The sequence below is a fragment of the Mytilus galloprovincialis genome, chromosome 12 (assembly GCF_965363235.1).
Source record: "Mytilus galloprovincialis chromosome 12, xbMytGall1.hap1.1, whole genome shotgun sequence".
In the NCBI taxonomy this organism is placed as follows: domain Eukaryota; kingdom Metazoa; phylum Mollusca; class Bivalvia; order Mytilida; family Mytilidae; genus Mytilus; species Mytilus galloprovincialis.
In genome coordinates, this window is record NC_134849.1 from 77,404,586 (window position 1) to 77,428,395 (window position 23,810).

The 23,810-nt window shown below is 33.3% G+C and overlaps 1 protein-coding gene and 1 long non-coding RNA gene across 5 annotated transcripts; one reads left to right on the forward strand and one right to left on the reverse strand.

The window, feature by feature from the left end:
* The first annotated feature begins 5,882 nt into the window (after nt 1-5,882).
* Nucleotides 5,883-16,713, forward strand: LOC143054900 (baculoviral IAP repeat-containing protein 7-like). Of its 4 annotated transcripts, none has more exons than XM_076227994.1 (5): nt 5,883-5,985; nt 12,322-13,692; nt 14,548-14,740; nt 15,506-15,646; nt 16,493-16,713. In XM_076227994.1, exons 2-5 carry the CDS (start codon nt 12,334-12,336, stop codon nt 16,687-16,689), a joined length of 1,890 nt encoding a protein of 629 aa, XP_076084109.1. In that variant the 5' UTR covers nt 5,883-5,985; nt 12,322-12,333; the 3' UTR covers nt 16,690-16,713. The 4 variants fall into 4 exon arrangements, with proteins under 4 accessions (XP_076084109.1, XP_076084106.1, XP_076084108.1 ...); XM_076227991.1 differs by lacking the exon at nt 5,883-5,985 and adding an exon at nt 9,088-9,213; XM_076227993.1 differs by lacking the exon at nt 5,883-5,985 and adding an exon at nt 10,650-10,748.
* Nucleotides 16,425-18,586, reverse strand: LOC143054901 (uncharacterized). The gene is made up of 2 exons (XR_012971871.1): nt 18,387-18,586; nt 16,425-17,095 (listed from the first exon to the last, which is right to left on the reverse strand). It is a non-coding gene; the product is annotated as an uncharacterized LOC143054901 (long non-coding RNA).
* Nucleotides 18,587-23,810: the final 5,224 nt, after the last annotated feature.

The following is a 23,810-nucleotide window of genomic DNA, read 5'->3' on the forward strand; positions in this document are numbered from 1 at the left end:
CGAAAACGCAAAAACGCGAAGTCGAAAACGCGAAATCGCAAAAAGGCGAAGTCGAAAATGCGAAATGGATTCGCGAAATGGATTTCCCGTTTTCGACTTCGCGTGTTTCGCGTTTTTGACTTCGCACTTTCGCGTTTTCGACTTTTCGACTTTGCGATTTTACGTTTTCGACTTCGCCTTTTCGCGATTTCGCGTTTTCGATTTCGCGTTTTCGACTTCGCTATTTCGCGTTTTCGCCCTATAGAATGTGAAAGGCGGAAACGCGAAAACGCGAAATGGCCTTTACCGGCCACCATAGTAAATTTCTAATTTTGTTTTGGTTTTTTGTATGTTATTGTCAATTTGATAATTATTTCCTCCCGTAGCAAGTATATATGGGTATAGATACGTCTTCAACTCCAGGATTTTTTTGTTTTAAAATGTCCGGCTTTCTTCAAAATTAATCATCGTTGACACATCAAATATTCTTAAAACTAAAATTTCAGTAAAACGATTACCGGTGATTACAGATAACTAGAGGCTCTAAAGAGCCTGTGTCGCTCACCTGGGTCTATGTGAATATTAAACAAAGGAAGCAGATGGATTCATGACAAAATTGTGTTTTGGTGATGGTGATGTGTTTGTACATCTTTCTTTACTAAACAGTCTTGCTGCTTACAATTATCTCTATCTTTAATGAACTTGGCGCAGTAGTTTCAGTGGAAAATGTTAATAAAAATTTACAAAGGAGTAGGTCCGGTAAGGGCCGATTTTGGCCCCAAATTTCAGTTTCATTTAACGAGATATTTAGGACACTTTTTAAACACTTTAGTGTCTATTTCAATTGATTCGATTAGTTTATGTTAAAGATTTTAACTGATTCAGTCATTAAAAACGCTCCGATTGAAGCTTAAATATGAAAAATCTATCAAATATGCCAAAAAACGTCACTTTTCAGATGGTTTTCGTCAAAAATGAAAGTGGCCGCATCCGTGATCATCCTCAACCTTTATATATATGTTATGTATTATCATCAAATATAACTTACATTTCAATATTATGAATGAACACGAATGCGGCCACTTTCATTTAAGACGGAAACCGTCTAAAATTTAACTAAAATGCTATAATTGTGAAGATTTCAGTAATTAAGCATGACTTTATGATGCTAGTACACGATACATGTGCATTGTATTGTCAAAAACAGCACATATTTATGTAGCAGAAGCATTCTACTTTCCAAAAAATAGCTAAAAGATTACATTTTCACAATTTTGCAAAACTGCTTACTTTTGGGGCCAAAAAGGGGTCTTACTGAACCTACTCCTTTTATGAAAATTGTTAAAAATTGACTATAAAGGACAATAATTGACCATTTCAGTCATGTTGACTTATTTGTAAAAGAGGGACGAAAGATACCAAAGGGACAGTCAAACTCATAAATCTAAAACAAACTGACAACGCCATGGCTAAAAATGAAAAAGACAAACAAACAACAGCGCACACGACACAACATAGAAAACTAAAGAATAAACAACACGAACCCTACCAAAAAACTAGGGGTGATCTCAGGTGCTCCGGAAGGGTAAGCAGATCCTGCTCCACATGTGACACTTATTGCTTATGTGATAACAAATCCAGTAAATAGTCTAATTCGGTAGGTCACATTCATGAAAGGGAAGGGGATTGTAAATCTTACTTTGCTGAACATTATTGCTGTTTACAGTTTATCTCTATCTATAATAATATTCAAGATAATAACCAAAAACAGTAAAATTTCCTTAAAATTACCGATTCAGGGGCAGCAACCCAACAACGGGTTGTCCGATTCATTTGAAAATTTCAGGGCAGATAGATCTTGACCTGATAAACAATTTTACCACATGTCAGATTTGCTCTAAATGCTTTGGTTTTTGAGTTGTAAGCCAAAAACTGCATTTTACCCCTATGTTCTATTTTTAACTCACAAAACACAACATACAACATTACAAACTGAGCAGCACGAACCCCACCAAGAACCGGGGTGATCTCACAAAACACAACATACAACATTACAAACTGAGCATCACGAACCCCACCAAGAACCGAGGTGATCTCACAAAACACAACATACAACATTATAAACTGAGCAGCACGAACCCCACCAAGAACCGGGGTGATCTCACAAAACACAACATACAACATTACAAACTGAGCAGCACGAACCCCACCAAGAACCGGGGTGATCTCACAAAACACAACATACAACATTACAAACTGAGCAGCACGAACCCCACCAAGAACCGAGGTGATCTCACAAAACACAACATACAACATTATAAACTGAGCAGCACGAACCCCACCAAGAACCGGGGTGATCTCACAAAACACAACATACAACATTACAAACTGAGCAGCACGAACCCCACCAAGAACCGAGGTGATCTCACAAAACACAACATTACAACATTATAAAATGAGCAGCACGAACCCCACCAAGAACCGAGGTGATCTCACAAAACACAACATACAACATTACAAACTGAGCAGCACGAACCCCACCAAGAACCGAGGTGATCTCACAAAACACATCATACAACATTATAAACTGAGCAGCACGAACCCCACCAAGAACCGGGGTGATCTCACAAAACACAACATTACAAACTGAGCAGCACGAACCCCACCAAGAACCGGGGTGATCTCACAACATACAACATTACAAACTGAGCAGCACGAACCCCACCAAGAACCGGGGTGATCTCACAAAACACAACATACAACATTACAAACTGAGCAGCACGAACCCCACCAAGAACCGAGGTGATCTCACAAAACACAACATACAACATTACAAACTGAGCAGCACGAACTCCACCAAGAACCGGGGTGATCTCACAAAACACAACATACAACATTACAAACTGAGCAGCACGCACCCCACCAAGAACCGGGGTGATCTCACAAAACACAACATACAACATTACAAACTGAGCAGCACGAACCCCACCAAGAACCGGGGTGATCTCACAAAACACAACATTACAAACTGAGCAGCACGAACCCCACCAAGAACCGGGGTGATCTCACAACATACAACATTACAAACTGAGCAGCACGAACCCCACCAAGAACCGGGGTGATCTCACAAAACACAACATACAACATTACAAACTGAGCAGCACGAACCCCACCAAGAACCGAGGTGATCTCACAAAACACAACATACAACATTACAAACTGAGCAGCACGAACTCCACCAAGAACCGGGGTGATCTCACAAAACACAACATACAACATTACAAACTGAGCAGCACGCACCCCACCAAGAACCGGGGTGATCTCACAAAACACAACATACAACATTACAAACTGAGCAGCACGAACCCCACCAAGAACCGGGGTGATCTCACAAAACACAACATACAACATTACAAACTGAGCAGCACGAACCCCACCAAGAACCGGGGGGATCTCACAAAACACAACATACAACATTACAAACTGAGCAGCACGAACCCCACCAAGAACCGAGGTGATCTCACAAAACACAACATACAACATTACAAACTAAGCAGCACGAACCCCACCAAGAACCGGGGTGATCTCACAAAACACAACATACAACATTACAAACTGAGCAGCACGAACCCCACCAAGAACCGAGGTGATCTCAGGCACTCCGAAAGTGTAAATATTTGTTCTTTTAAATGCAAATTCACATTAGTTATCTGCATTCCTGCATCATATTTTGCTAACTAGATTGAAAATTTGCACCTTAGATTCTCCGTTGTTTACAATCCAAGATGGCGAAAGACACCCATACCACCTTAATAACCATACCTGGTTGTTGATATCTAGTAATCATATGTTTGACTTTTGACTTTACCTTTATTCAAGAGGTCGGTTGACATTTAAACATCTTTTTTTGTGAAAACCACAAAACCACAAAACCACAAAACCACAAAGTTTTGATAAGATATTACGTGATAATAATGGTGATATTCTGATTAGAATTTTATATTGATCTTTACTGACTTAGCATATAGATTAACGACCATTGACAGCGGTATGCTACTGCTCCCTTTTGTTTATATGGGAAGTGATTTTGTATGAAAACAAAATGATAATTAAACAAAGGTAAACTGACACACAATAATACATAATCAAATACTACTGCATTTCAAAATCACATACATTGTCACTCATAACCTTTAACCTTTACGGTATGAATTTTCTTTAACATTTTATCTTAATTCTGACTTTTCTTTTTATTCTGAATCTCAAGTACTAGTATCTAGAATGCTCACAATAAAGTAAGTTAAATATTGAATTTTTTATTTACAATTAGAGAATTTTTATAAGGTTTGTATACCTATGTGCATAATTGTATCTGTATGTGCATAATTTATACTGTGACGGGATTGCTTCCCTTAGAACATTTGGTAGATACTTAGTCAGCCGTAAGCGGTTGAGCTAAGGAAGTACTTCTTTAGCTCAGTCGGTTAGCGCGCTGCCTTGTAACACAGAGGTCCCGGGTTCGAGTCCCGGTGGAGACAAGCAATTTTGTAATGATATTCGTGCTCTCCGGTTACATTGGCGCCCAACTAAAAAACCCACGGTAGTTAGAGAGGAATTCTAGCTAGGGTATGTTTGTGTGAGAGTCATAATGGTATGATGACTCTTGAGGTGGGGGAAGTGTGACGGGATTGCTTCCCTTAGAACATTTGGTAGATACTTAGTCAGCCGTAAGCGGTTGAGCTAAGGAAGTACTTCTTTAGCTCAGTCGGTTAGCGCGCTGCCTTGTAACACAGAGGTCCCGGGTTCGAGTCCCGGTGGAGACAAGCAATTTTGTAATGAAATTCGTGCTCTCCGGTTACAATACATATCTCTTTGTATTTTTATTTGCATCGTACAGATTTACTCGAATCTTGCATAACGGATATACATTGTTTAGATTAAATAGAATTTGTGCAAATTTGCAGAAGTTCCTTGTTCCTTGGAGACTTATACTTCAATTTTAGAAATAAACAATTTACAGTGCTAATTCGAGATAAAGTGGTTAAAAATGAATTGAATTTGAAAATTTGCAGAATTTACTTGTTCCTCGTAAGGGTAAAATCAAAAGAACGCTTAGCAATAATCAGCTATTCTTGTTATTTACAATTTAATAATTGATGTAATTAAGTTGAAAATACTTGTTTTGTTTTGTTTTGCCTGGATTTAATATGAATATCTTCCTTGTGTGAATTCTGTTATCAACAGTAAGGTTGTGAGTTAAAATTCCGGACGTAAAAGGTGCGTTCGATTTTAATCTAAATTGACTACGATTGTCAGTTTTCCTGCCGAAAGTCAGTGGTTTTCTGCGAAAACTCAAGCTTCCTCCATCAATCATAACTGACCGCTATGGTATATTTAATAGTTCTGAAGGTGGTGTTATCTATATATGTAAGATGATACATAATTTATTTATTATAAGTTTAAATCTAAGCCAAGGCTCCATGTTGAATGCCGTACTTTGACCAATTGTTATAATAGTTTACTTTTACAAATTGTGTCTTGGATGGAGATTTTTCTCATTGGAACTTATACCACATCTTCTTATATCTATCCTACTGCCTGTCGATACTTTTATTTTGACATTTCACAATGATACGTATAGTAAGTGAAACATGAAAAAACACCTCTCATACAGTGTAGAAAAAAAATAGTTTTAGTTGGGAAACACTTTTTTTTTGTTTAAGCTTAGTTATTGAAACAACAGATACTATTTCCTGTCTTTGCTATTACAAGGCATTACATAACAATTGGTTGAATCATCCTCCGAAAATAGAAAAAAAAAGAACAATGATGCTACGTGCAATAATAAATTTAAATAAAAGTGATGGCGTTTTGCATATTTGCCAACGCCTATGAAAATTTCCACACTCTGCATGTGTTTATAGTTACACAATAATCAAAAGGCAACCAAACAACTGAATAACTATATTCTTGATGAAAAAAGGATTAAACATAAGCATTTAAGCGGTGAGTTTTATATTATTTTGACATTCTAAATTGATAAACCCTTTTTATGATGGTAATTGTTAATATTTGTTGTTCAATGTAACCACCCTGAAAGATGTAAATTGTATCTTTGATGGTCAATGACAAGTATCACTGTACAAATGCTGTAGGATCAACATTTTCATTTCATTAAAGTTAATGTAATAAACTTTTCTACTTTTTCATGACGTATTTTATAAATATGTAATTGAAACAAAACAAAGCTATTCCTGTTTTGATTTTTTTTGAAATACTTAGGTACAGGATGCTGAGGGTGGGTGTTGAGTGGCTTGGGAAATGCTACTTTGACACACTATGCTAAATAAAGGCAACCTCAGTTAACATGTGATAACATCTGGTAAATCGATTACTATATATACATCTATATAGAATGACGAGAATCATCAATTGAAATAGATCTCTTGTTATTCATAAGTTGTATTATTCTTATGACTAGAATCAATTATAGGTTATGAATGACTATATGTTTGATTTGGGAATCCAGTAGTTTATATTTAGATATATCATTGAAAAACCATGTTTTGGAAAATTCTCATAAATTCAAAATGCCTACAGCGAACTCGAGTAGTTGTACGATTTCTATGGCAAAGAGTGAAGACCAGTCGTAGTAATACTGCCATTCATTTTAGTGCAATTTTTCAGTATATAAATACTTAATCAAGTTATCTTTAATTTTATAATTAACGAAAACATATAATAAACAACTCAACAACTTAAATATAATACTAAAAACAGGAACATGTTTTATAAAAGGTACATCTCTTTAAACAGAGAAACCACGCCCCACCCGTCATTAACAGAGAAATCACGCCCCAACGGTCATTATCAGACGGAAACCACGCCCCAACGGTCATTATCAGACGGAAACCACGTCCCACCGGTCATTATCATGTAAAAGTTCGTTAACGACCGGTTTTCTGGTCCGTTTTTTTCTGTTAATGACCGATGGAATTTATTATTGAAGAATAATGAATGTCATGTGACCCCTTTTAATCCAATAAGAAAATCTTATTTTCAACCGACATGAAATAAAAACAGGACAGTGGTATTGACTAAGATAGTGATAATGACTGAGCCGAAGGCGAGGTCATTATCGCTGTCGCAGTCAATACCACTGTCCTACGGGCAGTCCATGTATCACGATAATGACCAGTTTTTCAAGAACTATTATATAAATGTGTTACTGTGTGCTAAAAATGTTTAAATTTCTTTTAATTCTCAATTTGTTTTCATAAAATCGTATCAAGTATTAAATCTTTTCTGTAATATTTACGTTGAACAGTTAAGATTAATTGATACTTATCAGAATATTAATGTTGCTATAGATGAATCTATTTCTCAAAACTTTTTGATACTAGTCATTGTCAACTTCACATCAAATATACCGGGAATTTTATATAACTATGTAATCACTGTATAAAATCGATAACGTCATTGTTTTTAAAAGCATAGAAATATATATATTTATTCATAAAATTGAGAATGGAAATGGGGAATGTGTCAAAGAGACAACAACCCGACCAAATAAAAAACAACAGCAGAGGGTCACCAACAGGTCTTCAATGTAGCGAGAAATTCCCGCACCCGGAGGCGTCCTTCAGCTGGCCCCTAAACAAATATATACTAGTCCAGTGATAATGAACGCCATACTAATTTCCAAATTGTACACAAGAAACTAAAATTAAAATAATACAAGACTAACAAAGGCCAGAGGCTCCTGACTTGGGACAGGCGCAAAAATGCGGCGGGGTTAAACATGTTTGTGAAATCTCAACCCTTCCCCTATACCTCTAACCAATGTAGTAAAGTAAACGCATAACAATACGCACATTAAAATTCAGTTCAAGAGAAATCCGAGTCCGATTGTCAGAAGATGTAACCAAAGAAAATAAACAAAATGACAATAATACATAAATAACAACAGACTACTAGCAGTTAACTAACATGCCAGCTCCAGACTTCAATTAAACTGACTGAAAGATTATGATTTCATCATATGAACATCAGGCACAATCCTTCCCGTTAGGGGTTTATTATCATACCATCATAACATATATGAGAAGAACATAACCCGTGTCATGCCAACAACTGTTTTTAAAAAATAATGTGTTTAGTTCCGATGCAAAGACCTTATCAGTGACTCAATATTAACGCCAAAATATGCAATCTTTAATGACTTGACAACAGTATCGTAATTATATCCCTTCTTAATAAGTCTATTCAAAGGTTTTGTAAGTTTCTGAGGTGAATACTGACACCTTTGTGCTTTATAAAGAATATTACCATAAAAAATTGGATGTGAAATACCTGAACGTATTAGAAGTCTGCATGTTGAGCTATATTTACGAATGATGTCTTTATACCGATGATAAAATTTAGTAAATGTTTTGACTAGTTTGTGATATCGAAAACCCTGGTGTAATAATTTTTCAGTAATACATAAATTTCTCTCGTTAAAATCTAAAACATTGTTACATACACGAGCGAATCGTACAAGTTGAGATATATAAATAACATACATCAAATTTCTTTATTGAAAGTAATCAAATTATAATTTTTTATTCTAGAAACGGGTTGTTTTCATTTTCTATCGTATTCTAAAATATACAATAAAATGTTATAAGTATTTTTTTGGGAAAATTCTAAACAAATATGTGTTAAATTCAATTAGAAAAAATGTGAGTAGCATTTACTTGTAAGAAGCCATGATATGTAGGTCAATATGTCTATCCTTTCTGAATATAGATACGACCACCTCTAAAGTCAAATTAAACAAATACTTCTGTATTTTATTAATGTATTAATTACCATATCATATTTCATAACTTATTTGTGTTGGTCGGTTGCTTAAATTTGAATTGAAAATTTTGATCTTACAGTTATCAAGTGTCTTTTAAAAATACAATGCCATATCATGACTTTTCCCTAGATATTTCAATATATGGTATTAAGATTCATAATGTGTCTAGAATTAGCAAAGCATCTTGACGTGATACAAACGTGACCACTCATAAAATTTATTTTTAACAATGGTTTTATATATTTTTTTTATTAAAGAAACGTCGTCATCTGTACTTTACATTTCCTTAAAGATTCAAATTTTCAGATGATTATCCAGTACTAGCTGTTTCCCTAAACACAATACTAGCAATTTCATACAGGAAAGAAACATCGATGTTGAAGTACAAGGTAATCTTTATTTTATTGTACAAACTATTATGTTTGTATTGTTTTATTTTCTGATTATTTTGATAACTCATTTGTGTCGGTCGGCTTTTTAATTTTGAACAAAATTATTCGTTCTCCATATCATAAGAAGAATATGTGGTATCGTTTTCTTTTATATGTCTTTGTAAATTATTAACCTTTTCTGTTTAGTCTATTTTTGGTAATATCCTTTGACGTGGCTCGGTACTTATACATCCCGCCAATGTGTTATTCTGCTCTGGTCTTTTATTTCATTTTTGCGTATGAACATTGTCTTTATGCTTTTTTGTTTTTCTTTGTTTTTTTTTTTTATAGTGATTAAGATAATAACACGATGTTGACTGCCATACCCTTAATTTGGATATTTTTACCTATTATGTCTGTCTTGTTCACACATTGTTGTCAATATAATGGATTTTTATGGGACTATCATACAAGTGGACGGTTTAGCTAGCTATAAAACCAGGTTTTCTACATGTACCAAGTCAGGAATATGAGAGTTTTTCATTCGTTTGATATGTTTGAGCTTTTGATTTTGCCATCTGATAAGTGACTTATGCCCTGTACCAAGTCAGGAAAATGGCTATTGTTACATTATAGTTCGTTTCTCTGTGAGTTACGTTTCGGTGTTGTGTCTCTGTTGCGTCGTAGTTATCTTATATTTGATACGTTTCCCTCAGTTTTAGTTTGTAACCCGGATTTGTTTTTTTCTCTATCGATTTATGAATTTTGAACAGCGGTATACTACTGTTACCTTTATTTCTCAGTTATGAATTTTCCTTTGAGTTTGTATTTTTATCATTTGACTTTTTATGATTATCAATAGTCTGAATAGACAATTAACCACGAAATTGACTTTGATGTAAGAAAATAAAAGGTACATAACTGCCTTCAACTTTACCGTTTAGTAAGCTTTAAATACCCCAATCACGATAAAATTAAAAAAATTCAAACAATTCAAACGATCGAGAGAAAAACTTCAAAACCAAACGGATAGTTTAGAACATACAATTGGTCGATGTTAGTTTGCACTTTAAAAAAAACACCCTTTTGTTGTTAAAACAAAGCAACGACTTTGTTTAGCTTAAAAAAAACCTCCTCAAATCTAAATACCTTCGCAAATTATCATTACATTAATAAATTGACAAATACAATCAGAACACAATTTAAATCTAATCATTTTAAGACATACAATGACGCGAATGAACACGTCTGAGAGAAGATACATATACTATCATTAGTTTTGAGTCCTTATGTCGTCTGGTTGTGTAACATTAGTGTACCCCAAATAAAAATTGCTCGATTTAAACTTGGGCAAATGCTGAGATTTATTTATATAATTATATTTACACATTCAATATATACCTTATGACAGTTCGTCTATTACACATCGATATATATAATATATGTTCACTAGAACATTCTCTATGACGAGGCAAATCATTTCTTTTTTTATTCTTTACCATAAATAAAACGTCTAACAAAGTCAAACTGATAAGTTGAAGATACTTTTGAAGGTAATTTTCATTGATTTTTGCTAATGTTTATTGTGATGTGTTGTATTATATCTATTTTTGGTCACCAGGATGTGTAACAACGTATATTTTAAGTTAAAGTTATGAATGAAAGAAATTTCAAACTAAAAATATAAAGACTGGCGTTAGATCGAAGGCAATCTTGTTATTAATAAGTGTTTCAAATTGTATTACTTTTTTGTAATTTCGAAGAGTAAACATTTTGTAATTCTTTATTTTTATTATGATCTTTCAAAATATTTCCATATTTGACTTCGTTTCCCTATTGACCTTTGCTATAAATAGAACGATGTGTACTGGACACTAATCATTGTCCCCTATTATGAAATAATAAAAAGGGTAATCCGTTGTGTCATTATCTATTTGGCAGGGGATTATTAGCTCACGATAATCATTAACGTCATACAGGTTTTTATTTAAACAATTCCGAATATTACTTTTAGCTATTCTACGGAGGACATCGATTATATTAATTTACAATTACATTCAATAATCATTTCTAGTTTTCTGAGGAATACATTCATAAATAATTGCATAAAAGTAAATCATTTTGTAAATGGTAGGACCAATTTCATCTGAATTATTTAAAACCAGTGTCAATTTGTAATAGTCCGTCAATCTATCTAAAATTAACTGATTCATAGATTCAAATTTATAGTGAAAGATTTTAACATTTTTTTGGTGAATTTCTGTACATAAGACCAAATAAAAAATGCAAAAAGGTGGCTCGAAACGGCAATTTTAAAACAATGAAGGTTTAAAAACAAATTCAGACTCTGGACCAGAGAGTGCAAAAAGTAGAGGATGTTTACCTACCTCTTTCATTTACTACAGGTTTGTTGTTTTACCTCCTCAGACAATTTTTAATTGATGTGAAAATATTCCTTAAAATAAATTTATGTTGTCAGGGATTTTTCAATTGATGGGAATAACATTTAAAACGTCTTGCAGAACGATGTTAAACAAATACACTTTAGAGTTTATGCAATTCACTTAGTTTTTATTTGTTACCTGTATATTTTTTTTAGAAATCTATTTACGATACTTTAACATGATATTTGTTAAAGTTCCTGTCATTTTTAATATTTAAGTGTTTCTTTAAGAAAAATACAAACTCAGTGGCGGATCCGGTGTGGGGGGGGGGATTTGAACCCCCCCATTTTTTTGGCCGATCAATGCATTTGAATGGGAGCATATAGTTGGAACCCCCCCTTTACTCTGGGTTGGGCCCCTTTAAAAATGGCTGGATCCGCCACTGAAACTCATTATCAGCAATTACTTGTGATTTGGATATTTTTTTTGTGTGTGTGTTTTTTTACATTAGATTTATATGACAGTCTCTATCTTAACTTTTCTAATAATTAAAGTTCATTTAAAGAAGGTCTGATCTCCTTGTTGAAAACCAAAAAAGGAGGAACATGAACATATGTAGATCTACTACCACATTTAGCACAATCTCGATTTCATCAGACAGGTCGTACCCCCGGATAGATATTGTTCTAAAACAAAACGGCAACATAATATAATGATTTAATAAATTAAATAAATTTTGTAGGATATCGTCAATATGAAGGCAAAAACTTTTGCATCAGCACGAGATTTCAACGAAACTCTTTCGATGGAACCTTTTTCACTCCACGAGTCGATCAAAGGAAAGAAGCATATACAATTAATGTCATTATTCAAAGAGATTCCAGATAAGGGAAGACTTAAGCGGGATGACTCGTTAAGTTTAGAATCGTCAGAAAAACAATGCCTTTCAGAGGGTATATTAGAATGCAAATTACTATTGTTGCAAATCCAAAAACATTTGAACAAACGAGGTAATTTGGATATTGCCACAAATATTGTGAAACATAAAAATAAATTAAAAGCGACGTGTGAAAAACTTGAAAAGAAAGGAAATGTAAAGACCGACGATGAAAGTTTTATCCGAATGCATGATCCAGAAAGTATACATTTACATGGAAAAAAATATGATATGAAAATGGTTAATGCAGAAGGAATACCAAGAAAAGAGTTAGGCGGTTTATTGAGACTACGTGTACTTCAATATCATACATATTATCTTTATCCTTTATCAAGATCAATGTCAAATGAAATGATGAGATTTTCATCATTAAGTACATTCCCACGTCATATAAATATCAGCATGACACGTTTAGCAAGAGCTGGTTTTTTCTTTACTGGAGAGGGCTGTGCAACAAAATGTTATTCATGTGGTACAACTTACGACCAATGGAAATCGGGAGATGATCCTTCAGCAATTCACAAAAGTATATCACCATCTTGTATACTTGTGAACAATTTTGGTTGTGAAATACCTCCGTTTGAAGGCGATAGTTACTTAGTAAGAACACCTCCAAAAGATGCCTCTACATCTATGAACGTCGGTGTTCATGACAAAAATCATCAACAAAGTCAAGGTACAGCATCTTCACCAAGAGATGCGTACACTGGTCACAAGATAACGACAGTAAATGCAATAAGTGTTCAAAGTTCTCATGCTTCAACCGGAAATGCGGCTAGAAATATCCCAACCAGTGACATAACAGGAGAAACTGGTGACGATAGTAAAAATAATTCAAGGACGAACGACTGTCAACACGATTATGCATCGCTTGGTATTACCATTGACAAGCCGAAGTATCCAGATTATGCTGCTCTTCAAGTTCGAATTAGTTCCTATCAAGGATGGCCATCGTATCTTGACCAAACACCACGCGAGATGGCTGTATCCGGATTCTTTTTTGCAGGTTACCATGACTATACGAGGTGTTTCTTCTGTGGAGGTGGACTACGAAACTGGGAGCTTGGTGACGATCCTTGGGTAGAGCATGCGCGTTGGTTTCCACAATGTTCTTTTTTGAAACAAAACAAAGGCGATGTATTTGTTAATGACATGCAGAGACGGAAACAACAATTGGTAATTATTCCTAATATAAAAAAGATTATGATTGCCAATGAGACAACCGTCCACAAGAGACCAAAATGACACAGAAATTAAAAACTATAAGTCACCGTACGGCCTTCAACAATGAAAAAAGCCCATACCGCATAGTCAGCTAAGTATATTTATGGACTTTCATGGCATAAAACAAGGTGAATTGCAAAAGAAGGGAATTTGGAAAACTAGTATAAAAAATACGGAACGTTAAGGTAAAATATAAAAAAGAAGTCCATGAAATATAACAAAATCAGGCGTTATCAGCATGATCAGTAAACGGAAGAAGTGGTAAACAATTGTCATATTCCAGACTCGGTCCAGACATTTTCCGACGAAAAATAGCGGGTTAAACCTGGTTCGATAGCTGTCTGAACCTCCAGATACTAAGAGAGGATCGGAATTCAAAAATATTGAATCCAATAAAAACAGACATTATCATGGCCAAACATAAGAAAGAACACGTCACATTGAAAACTAAAGACTGAAAGACAAACCCAACCAAAAAAAAAAACCAAACAAAGTCAGGTGTTCCGAACGGGTAAGCAGTTTCTGATCCACGTAATAATATAATGAGAAATTATCAAATGTGTTGGCTAAACTTAATAAGATGGATGTACACGATAAGTATAATGTGAATGCATTTAGTATGAAGAAAACAAATATATATGGGGTGAAAGCTACTGCAGAAATGTTGGTTTAGTATTTTTGTTGCTTTTGTTGCCTTTCTTTTTATGAATTACCCAGACAGTTTTCAAAGACAGGGCATCATACGAATGTCTCATAATTTATTTATTCATGTTTTCATTTATTTGATCTGAAAATGTTTCATTGAAGGAAAATACTACTCAGCAGAACAACTTACAGTCATTGTCAGCTGAAGTTAGCGGTAGTAGAAGTACACAGACTTCGACAGACATTGATACATATCCATTACTAGATAGTTTCGCTGTGAAAAGTGTTTGTGAGATGGGATATACTAAAGAACAAGTTGTAAAACCATTACAGATAATTAAGGACTCGGGACAAGGTAACCAATGTTTCTAGCATATATTTGATTGATTTTGGTTCCTATTTAATCATTAATCTTATAGTTTTTTTAAATGGATGTTTTCGTATTGATCCTGTATAATTTCAAAGAACAGAAGGAACAACAAAAAATCGTCAAAAAGCCAGATTTAAAAATAAAAGAAGGATACAAGAATCGATTATTCATGATCTTTCCGTTTATAGAGAAACACATTGGAAGTTGAATTTTAAGGTGAAATTACTTTTATCTTACCTGTTAAGTTTGCGACCAAGTTTGTTTGAAACAAAATTATGATTTCGTAAAAGGTTGAATATTATGCAATTTCCCTTAAAAACACAACAACTGTTTTTGTAAATAACAGCCAAAATGAGGGCCCTCATGGGGTTTTTGATTATGTGATTACTTGGCCGTTTTTTTAATGATTATTTGATTATTAAGCCAAATATTTCATGATTATTTGATTACCTAGGACTGTATTTTTAGTTTATGATTATTTGATTACTAAAGATAAGCAAATATTTAATGATTATGTGATTATATTGGCAAAAAAATGGTGATAAAGTGATTACTAGGACCCCCCCCCATGAGGGGCCTCCAAAATAAGTTTTCAATGACACGTAAAGATGAGAAAGACTATCTGTAAAGTTTATATAATTTGTAGAAACAACATAACGTAATGCAAATCATATGACAAAGCTACGAGGTAAAATGGACATCATCAATCATTCATGAAATTGCTATTACGTTTTTGTATTTTATTTTCAGAATTAACCGCTCATAATATCCTGCAAATTTTACTTGATCGTGAGGATGCGATCAGATTCAATACATCTCCATCTACACAAGCCACCGAGAGTGTAGCAGCGCCTAGTACTTTATCGCCAAGTACCCTAAACTTACGAGATGGTGAGTTATTTTTTAATGTCAAGGTTAAGGGAAATAAAAATAAATCAGTTTCAAACTTTGTACCTTATTGACAAATAATAAGTAATAAATAATGTACTTGCATGCATTTTATACACCTCTGAAGAAGGCAAAACATAACAATAATAAATAATTCGTAGTGCAATGGACGTTTCTAATATAACTGTATATGGCACTTCAAGTTGACCTAAAGTGAGGCCCCTCATGGGGGGGGGGGGTCCTAGTAATCACACAATCACCATTTTTTTGCCAATATAATCACATAATCATTAAATATTTGCTTATCTTTAGTAATCAAATAATCATAAACTAAAAATACAGTCCTAGGTAATCAAATAATCATGAAATATTTGGCTTATTAATCAAATAATCATTAAAAAAACGGCCAAGTAATCACATAATCAAAAACCCCATGAGGGCCCTCTAAAGTAGGCCATACAATCAATCTTGGTACTAATTCAATCTTGCATGTGCCAAGTTGGGGATATGACAGTTCTTATCCATTCGTTTGATATGTTTGAGCTTTTGATTTTGCCATTTGATTATGGTTTGAATTTCCCTCGGAGTCATTTTACTTTTTGCATTTGAAATTTTTTACAGAATGTTTACAGTCTTCTTAAAGGATTTGAAAATCAATAGTTTTGACTTTTTAATCGTTTGGCCTCGAGAATCACTGAACAGACACTGATTGTCGAAATGCGCATCTGGTTCAACATAATTGGAACTGTTTAAGACAAATTTGAACACAAAAGTTGAAAACATAATTATATTCTCTTTATTACCCTAAAATTCATGAGCAAATGTCTCAACTGTGAATTTTTTTTTCAGAAGCAGAAAAAATATTAGAAGAAAACCAACAATTAAAAGAACAAAGATTATGTAAAGTGTGTCTAGATTTAGACGTCTCTATCGCCTTTTTACCATGTGGACATATAGTGTGTTGTAAAGACTGCGCACCTGCTATGAGAAATTGTCCAATATGTCGCAAATACATAAAAGGAACTGTTAAAACATATCTTGCATGACAATAAAATATATGTAACATTCAATCAATAGTAATATCCTCAATTTCAGTTGATAATGAAGTCAACACAATGTTCATGAGTTACGATGTTTACACAATGTGAGTAAAAGTTATTTCCCTTTTGTCGCTATGTGGGATGTCAATGTAATCAAGTTTCTTCATAAATCAGTCAAATTTCACACTAATTGTTATACTGACCGCTATACTCAAGAAGAAAAAAATCTGCACATTTAATTTTTTTTCAGCGACGGTTGATTCTTCTCTTTGATCTTGTAAGGATATATTATAAGAGTTGGTTGTATCACATGATTCAGTTTGGTTATCCAAATAAGGAAATTAATGATTTATGACATCAAAACAGCGACCCAGGTGTATAACTCACACTCATCTTCTTCTTTCGGCACGACCTTTAATGGGAACACAGGCAGATGATTCATAGCTTAACGTCCAGTGGCAAATAGTTCATGTATATTTAGGAAGTGATTAAACTTACATTTAATACAATAGTTTAATCTTGTGTTTAAGCTTTTGATTTTGCCATTTGATTAGGCAATACCTACGGTGGAAAAAGTGTTCGGCTGAGCGTTTTAACAAATGGTCCGTATTTTTGTTATGAATAAAATGTGAATATAAAAGCGGTTGAAACCTGATCTTGCAAACTGACTTTTCCCTCGGAGTTCAGTTTTTTTGTGATTTTACTTTTTTCTAGTTTATAACAGTAATATCGTGAAGGACAATATCATATATTCCCAATAATTCACAAAAAAATTGTGCAATGTTGATAAATTTCAATCTTTTTGTTCTGAAAACATTTTTCTATATCCTAGCAGTATTACAATATATATAAAATCAATGTGTACCAATAACCCAGTACAGTTACCCATTTTGTAAATTTCAGCGCATCCTACCTTTATTTATACAGTCATAGTAAACACAAGAAAAGGAGTAAACAATTAGAAAAACTCAATATAAACCAATATATTGAACTAAAAGAGTCCCCCCCACCATATACAAAATAATGAATTACAACAACATTTGAAATGCATAATATATCTAATAAAAAGGGAAAAACAACACTTTACAATTGTATGAATATGACCAAAAGGACATTAAAAGAATAGTCAAATCATATAAAGTCAGCTTTGACTTATGAAGTCGACACCTTAACCTACTAGTATTTGTATTTTTTGAATTTATAAATTGGACATGTTTATTGCACGTTGATTATTTAACGTCCAGGGGAAAATTGTTCGTGTTCAGGACAATAACAAATCAATAAATCCAAAAAGTAGGTCATGTCACATAGTCTACTTATAAGGTGCCTTCAAATGGCTGCTGCAAAGATTCTCAACTTGCAATGAGCGTAGCACTATCTACACGCTTCATTATGACCGGACGTGATTGCGTTCTTGAATACCCCACAAGGCCAAACGGACGTTCCACAAAGTTGGGTGGTAAAAGGACTTATGTGATCGTATTTCTCTTTCCCTGTTCTTCTAGGAGGTAATTAATTTTAGAAAGATTTGTCATGAAACATTTCAATACAGAAGTACTGACTACTGAGGATAAACTTTTTCAATGTTTTCAATAAACAACGAATTACATAATATATAAGCTTCAATACGATCCTTTTAATATGATAATTAGAAGGGGAAAAAATGTGTATATAATATGCGTTAACCTCACAAATATATATACCTTGTCAATCTTTTAGCTATACTGGTGCTTTATTACTGTGTGACCAAGCATAGCATACGCTTGACCAGAATCCTCTCCACAGTTAAGCAATTGAACATTGATCTTGATTTTCATTTCTGGAACGATAAAACGTTATTCTTATATGGTAAGAATTTTGCATTCAATCTGATTGGTCTATTACCCGGGTGTAAACAACACCCCCATCCTAGTCCACTAGGAGATGAAAAAAATATGCCACTTCCCCCCAAAAAAATGTTTAGGGAAAAAAAATAAAAAAATTTAGATTTAAAAATAAATAAATTTAAAAATACTTTGCTTAAGAAAAAATGTAAGCACTAATATTCCCAAAAATAATCAAATTTTTCAATTTTTCACACATAAAATAATAAAGATCATATTTGAAAAATGCACAGCAAACGTCGGTGTTAAAAAGTGTGTAATGGAAGTTGGTCATACGATTTTTTTTTCAATTTTATACCCGTAAATGGCAAAATAAGGAATGAATCCGTTATCTCTGTGTAGTCATTGGTGTACGGAATTTAACACCAATGTTGAAAAATTCATACGAATTTCGTCTTGACCTCAGGGTGTATATATTTTCAACACCGGTGTTAAATTCTACACAGTAGTACCTCTGATTACACCAATATAGCTAATATTACCATCAAGACAAAAAGTAAATAGTAAATGAAACATTAAGAATATATATTTTCTGTAAAAAAAAGACCAAATTTACACGCTTTTCACACTATGTGTACGTACACCCCAGTCTAGCATATCTGAGCTCACATAAGGATTGTTTACATCACTAGATATAAACTGTGTCATGTGTATGAAATACACAGTGGTACACTAACATGACGATTTCTGAATGCAAATAAAGGATAACTTTTTATGAAATAAACGGTACGTGAATAAACTCATTACCAGGACTAAATAGTGTATATACGCCAGACGCGCGTTTCGTCTACAAAAGACCCATCAGAGACGCTCGAATCCAAAACAGTTAAAAAGGCCAAATAAAGTACGAAGTTGAAGAGCATTGAGGAACAAAGTTACTAAAAGTTTTGCCAAATCCAGCTAAGGTAATCTATGCCTGAGGCAGAAAAGCCTTAGTATTTCAAAAATTCTATAAATTTTGTAAACAGTTAATTTATAAATATAACCATATTAATGATAATTCATGTCAGCTGACTACTGGACTGGTGATACATTTGTACCCTCGGGGAAATAAATCTCCACCAGTAGTGGCATCGACCCTGACAGTACAATATGGTCAAACTGGTTTTATGTTTTGAAAAGTACTTTATTTGAACCTTGCCATTGGATTTTTCAAGTAAAGTCACTGACATATTACATTTTAACAGACCACTATCTATGAAACACGGTCATTAGTCTCCAAAAAGGTCCGTTCGATACAGACACAAGAATGTTTGTAAATTGTCTGTATATTCAAGTAAACATAGATTCCATATACAAATTTCTGTTAACCTTTGCATTGTTATGTGTATAAAAATGACTTAAATCTACATTTAAGAATCAAGCATCATAAGGCTATATTCAACATTTTTAGAACAGAATCATTTATGGTTGATGATATCATGTTATCATAAATACTAATTTACCTTCTATGATCTTGTTTTTAAGGTTTTAGCATATTTTTTCACAAGAAAGGAAGTCTGTTAGTTTACATTATTGATCATATTCACTCATAACAAAGTGTTCATACTCTAAAAGCCGTATCAAACTACTCGAAAAATCCACGATCTTAGCCGGACACTATACATAGAAGGATAATGAAAGCGGAAAATTTTGACTGCAATCAGAAAATTTCAGTTTTTCTTGGTAGGTTGAAGACATTTTGTTCTTCAGCAGTCCATGGATAGATTGCTGAAAAACAAAATCTCTTCAAAACCCCCGCATGTTTGAAAATATAAATCTATACAAACTAGATCATCAGATGCGAGGTGAGTTAATAGAATAGCCAAATTAATGCTGAAGTCAATTTTTGTCTGAAGAGTTTAGCAGAGCAGCCAATTCTTGGTTTGGTCAACTTGGTTTGAGGAGCAAAACTCTAAAACTAAGTTGAGTGAAATATTGCATACAAAATAAAACTAGGAAAATCCAGGAATATTCTTGAAAATAGACAAAATATTTAAATCATTGAAGACCGGAACAAGCTTAACAACAACAGTGTAAAAACAAGCACATTTGTTTTATGACATATACTGAAAAAGTACTGAAATAACTGGAACTTTTACATGCTAGTTTTGTCAGTTAAATTATCTTTGATTGTTAGTATGTTACAGTTGTCTCGACTTTATTATATAATAAATAAATTTGGTGTTTTTACTGTCTTCTGATTGGTTAAAAGTATTAGTTTTATTTTCAATGTTGTCAATTTTTAAGGAGAAACGCCCACTGTGACGTTGTGTATTCATACGCCAACATGTGTGCACGTTGTTATTGTTTTAATATAAATAATATAAAAAGTTCTTTGAGCCTTATTTTTTATAGAAACTTATTTGTAATGAATGGCAATAATTTTTTTTGACTTTATTGAACCATAAAAAGAATTTTTCAATCTTCACATGTTACATAATCCGTTTCGCGGATTATTCAATGTGAAGAGTCAAAAATTAATTTTATGGTTCAATATAAATTAAAAATAAATGATAGCCATTCATTAAATGTTTACATGTCCATTTAAACTGAAAGCGCAAACTTCTGCTTCTGTAAATTTGGACGATTGCCCTAAACTCTTTAATTATATCATCCATAGAAACAGCTAGCATTTTTCTATCAATGTTTCTATCAATGTTTCTATCAAGGAAGCTATTAAACCAAGAGTTCCAAATGGTGAAGTTGAAATCATCCCTTCGTAAATTTTACGGACGCCATCACGAGTTGGTTGACCGTTATGGAATAACCGTTTCACAAATGATATCGGATATGTTCCTTACGTCGTAACTACAATCCCCTTCCCTTTCATGAATGTGACCTACCGAATTAGACTATTTACCGGATGTGTAATCACATAAGCAACACGACGGGTGCCACATGTGGAGGAGGATCTGCTTACCCTTCCGGAGCACCTGAGATCACCCCTAGTTTTTGGTGTGGTTCGTGTTGTTTATTCTTTAGTTTTCTATGTTGTGTCATATTTACTATTGTTTTTCTGTTTGTCTTTTTCATTTTTTAGCCATGGCGTTGTCAGTTTGTTTTAGATTTATGAGTTTGACTGTCCCTCTGGTATCTTTCGTCTCTCTTTTATTCTTGCCATGGTTTTTTGTTAGTACAAGGTAATATTTTGAAATAGATGTTAACATGAAAAATAAACACAAACAAACACATGGGAGACGAAAAAAACATATTTAGAAGAAAGACACAAGACCATGAACTAAAATTTGTAATCTGAAAGACTTAAGACAATTGCATCCTGTGTTTGCTTTATAAAAAATCTTTTTATAATTTCAGTTTTAATAATTTTTCATGATTTTGCAGTAGACATGATGACGTAATTCATTTAGCAGGTTTTGTGAGAAGATCTAGATTAGAATCGTTGTTAACATTATTTATATAATATTAACATAATAAAATTAGTTGATAACGCACATGACAATGTGAACATAAGTGATCACACATGTCTTATTCGTCCGGATTTATTCATTCGACAGTTAGAGTCATTTGCTAACGATCGTCTTTTAAACGTGAAAAAAGATGATAAAAAAATATTCAGAAACAGTGATAAAAACTAGCTATTTACTCATTATTATAACTGGTTTTCAGCATGAACTGAACTTAAATTCAATAAAAATAGTTGCCTTTCATGTTATTAATCTTCCTTATCTGCATATCTAAAAGCTTACTATTACTCTTCATCATAGAGTGAATGTGATACTTAACATGACGCTAAAGATGGTATTGGTATAATTCGTCCTCTTGAATTGTGAAAAGCAGAAAACAATAGGAATAGAGATATAATTTTGAATATGTCATCACATGTCGATGAAGGAATGGGACTAACTAATGATAATATTCATTTATATGAACAAATTAATGAAATCTATAGTTATTGTCACTTATATTTATTCAACGGTAGGTAGTTCACGTTAAAGATCAGGCCAATCTTACTATAAAAAAGGAGAAGTCATCGTAATACCACTTTTTTGGCAACTTGTATTCGAAAAACAAAAGTAATTTACTTGCTTTTTGATTTTTTATGTTTTTAACGCCACGTGTATGCACCGCTTTTTTGCTATTTCGTGGCGGCCAGTTTTAATTGATGGAGGAAGCCGGAGTACCCGGAGAACTCAACCAAATAATGACTTTCAAATGCTAATTCAACATCTAAAAATTAGTATGTAATGCTTTATCTTAACTAACATATTTGCTTGAACATTTTGTATTTTGCAGAAACTGAAGGGCCGATTTATATTTATATATGAGCCAATAATTTACCCCAAAAAAGAAGTTTTGCTACACAATGTATTTATAGTGGGATTTTGTCTATGTGTGCTACATTTTAGTGTTATGTCGTTGTTCTCTTATATTTAATGCGTTTCCCTCGGTTTTAGTTTGTTACCCCGATTTTGTTTTTTGTCCATGGATTTATGAGTTTTGAACAGCGGTATACTACTGTTGCCTTTATTTATAAATATGTTACATGTGTGTAAAACTACATTTTGAGTAAAGCCTTGGCTCATATATTTATATATCGTCCACAATTATCTGTAAAATTACCATTTTTGTCAAAAATGTAAATTTCTACACGTGTATGGCGTGAAAGTGATATCAAAAGTAACATTTCTGAGCTCAAGATATCAGATTGTGTCAAACATGAAATTGACATAAATTTGAAAGTCTTGAATAATTTTTCTATTTTTGCAATTGCAGGGAAAATGAAACTCCGTCTTTTTATACAAAATATTGAGGAGATACTAAGAGGGTACTCAAAATCTTTCAGTTTGCAAAGCAATTTAAAAAAAAAATCTGAACACTAGCTATTATAAGAAAGATCATGACATAGTATTTTTTACGTATAAAGGCAACAGCAGTATACTCGTAAATCTATGGACAAAAACAAAATCGGGGGAACAAACTAAAACTGAGGGAAACGCATTAAGGTGGTACCTAACACTACAGGGAGATAACTCTGTAATATCAGCTAAACGTTTTAATTACGTTGTGTTGTTAAGGGAATATTAAGCTTCTCAACGATCAAAATCAGTGTTTGTCAAACTGCTATATAACCAGTGTAATTTTTCTGACAAAACAGTTGGTTCAAAATTTTTGATTTTTTTTATATTTTTGTAAAAGGGTCAAAGTAAATAATTTGTCAAAATTTTATGAAAATTAAACGAGCCAAATTAATTTTAGTGAAAATGTTGGGTACCACCTTAAATATAAGAGGAGACCTATGAC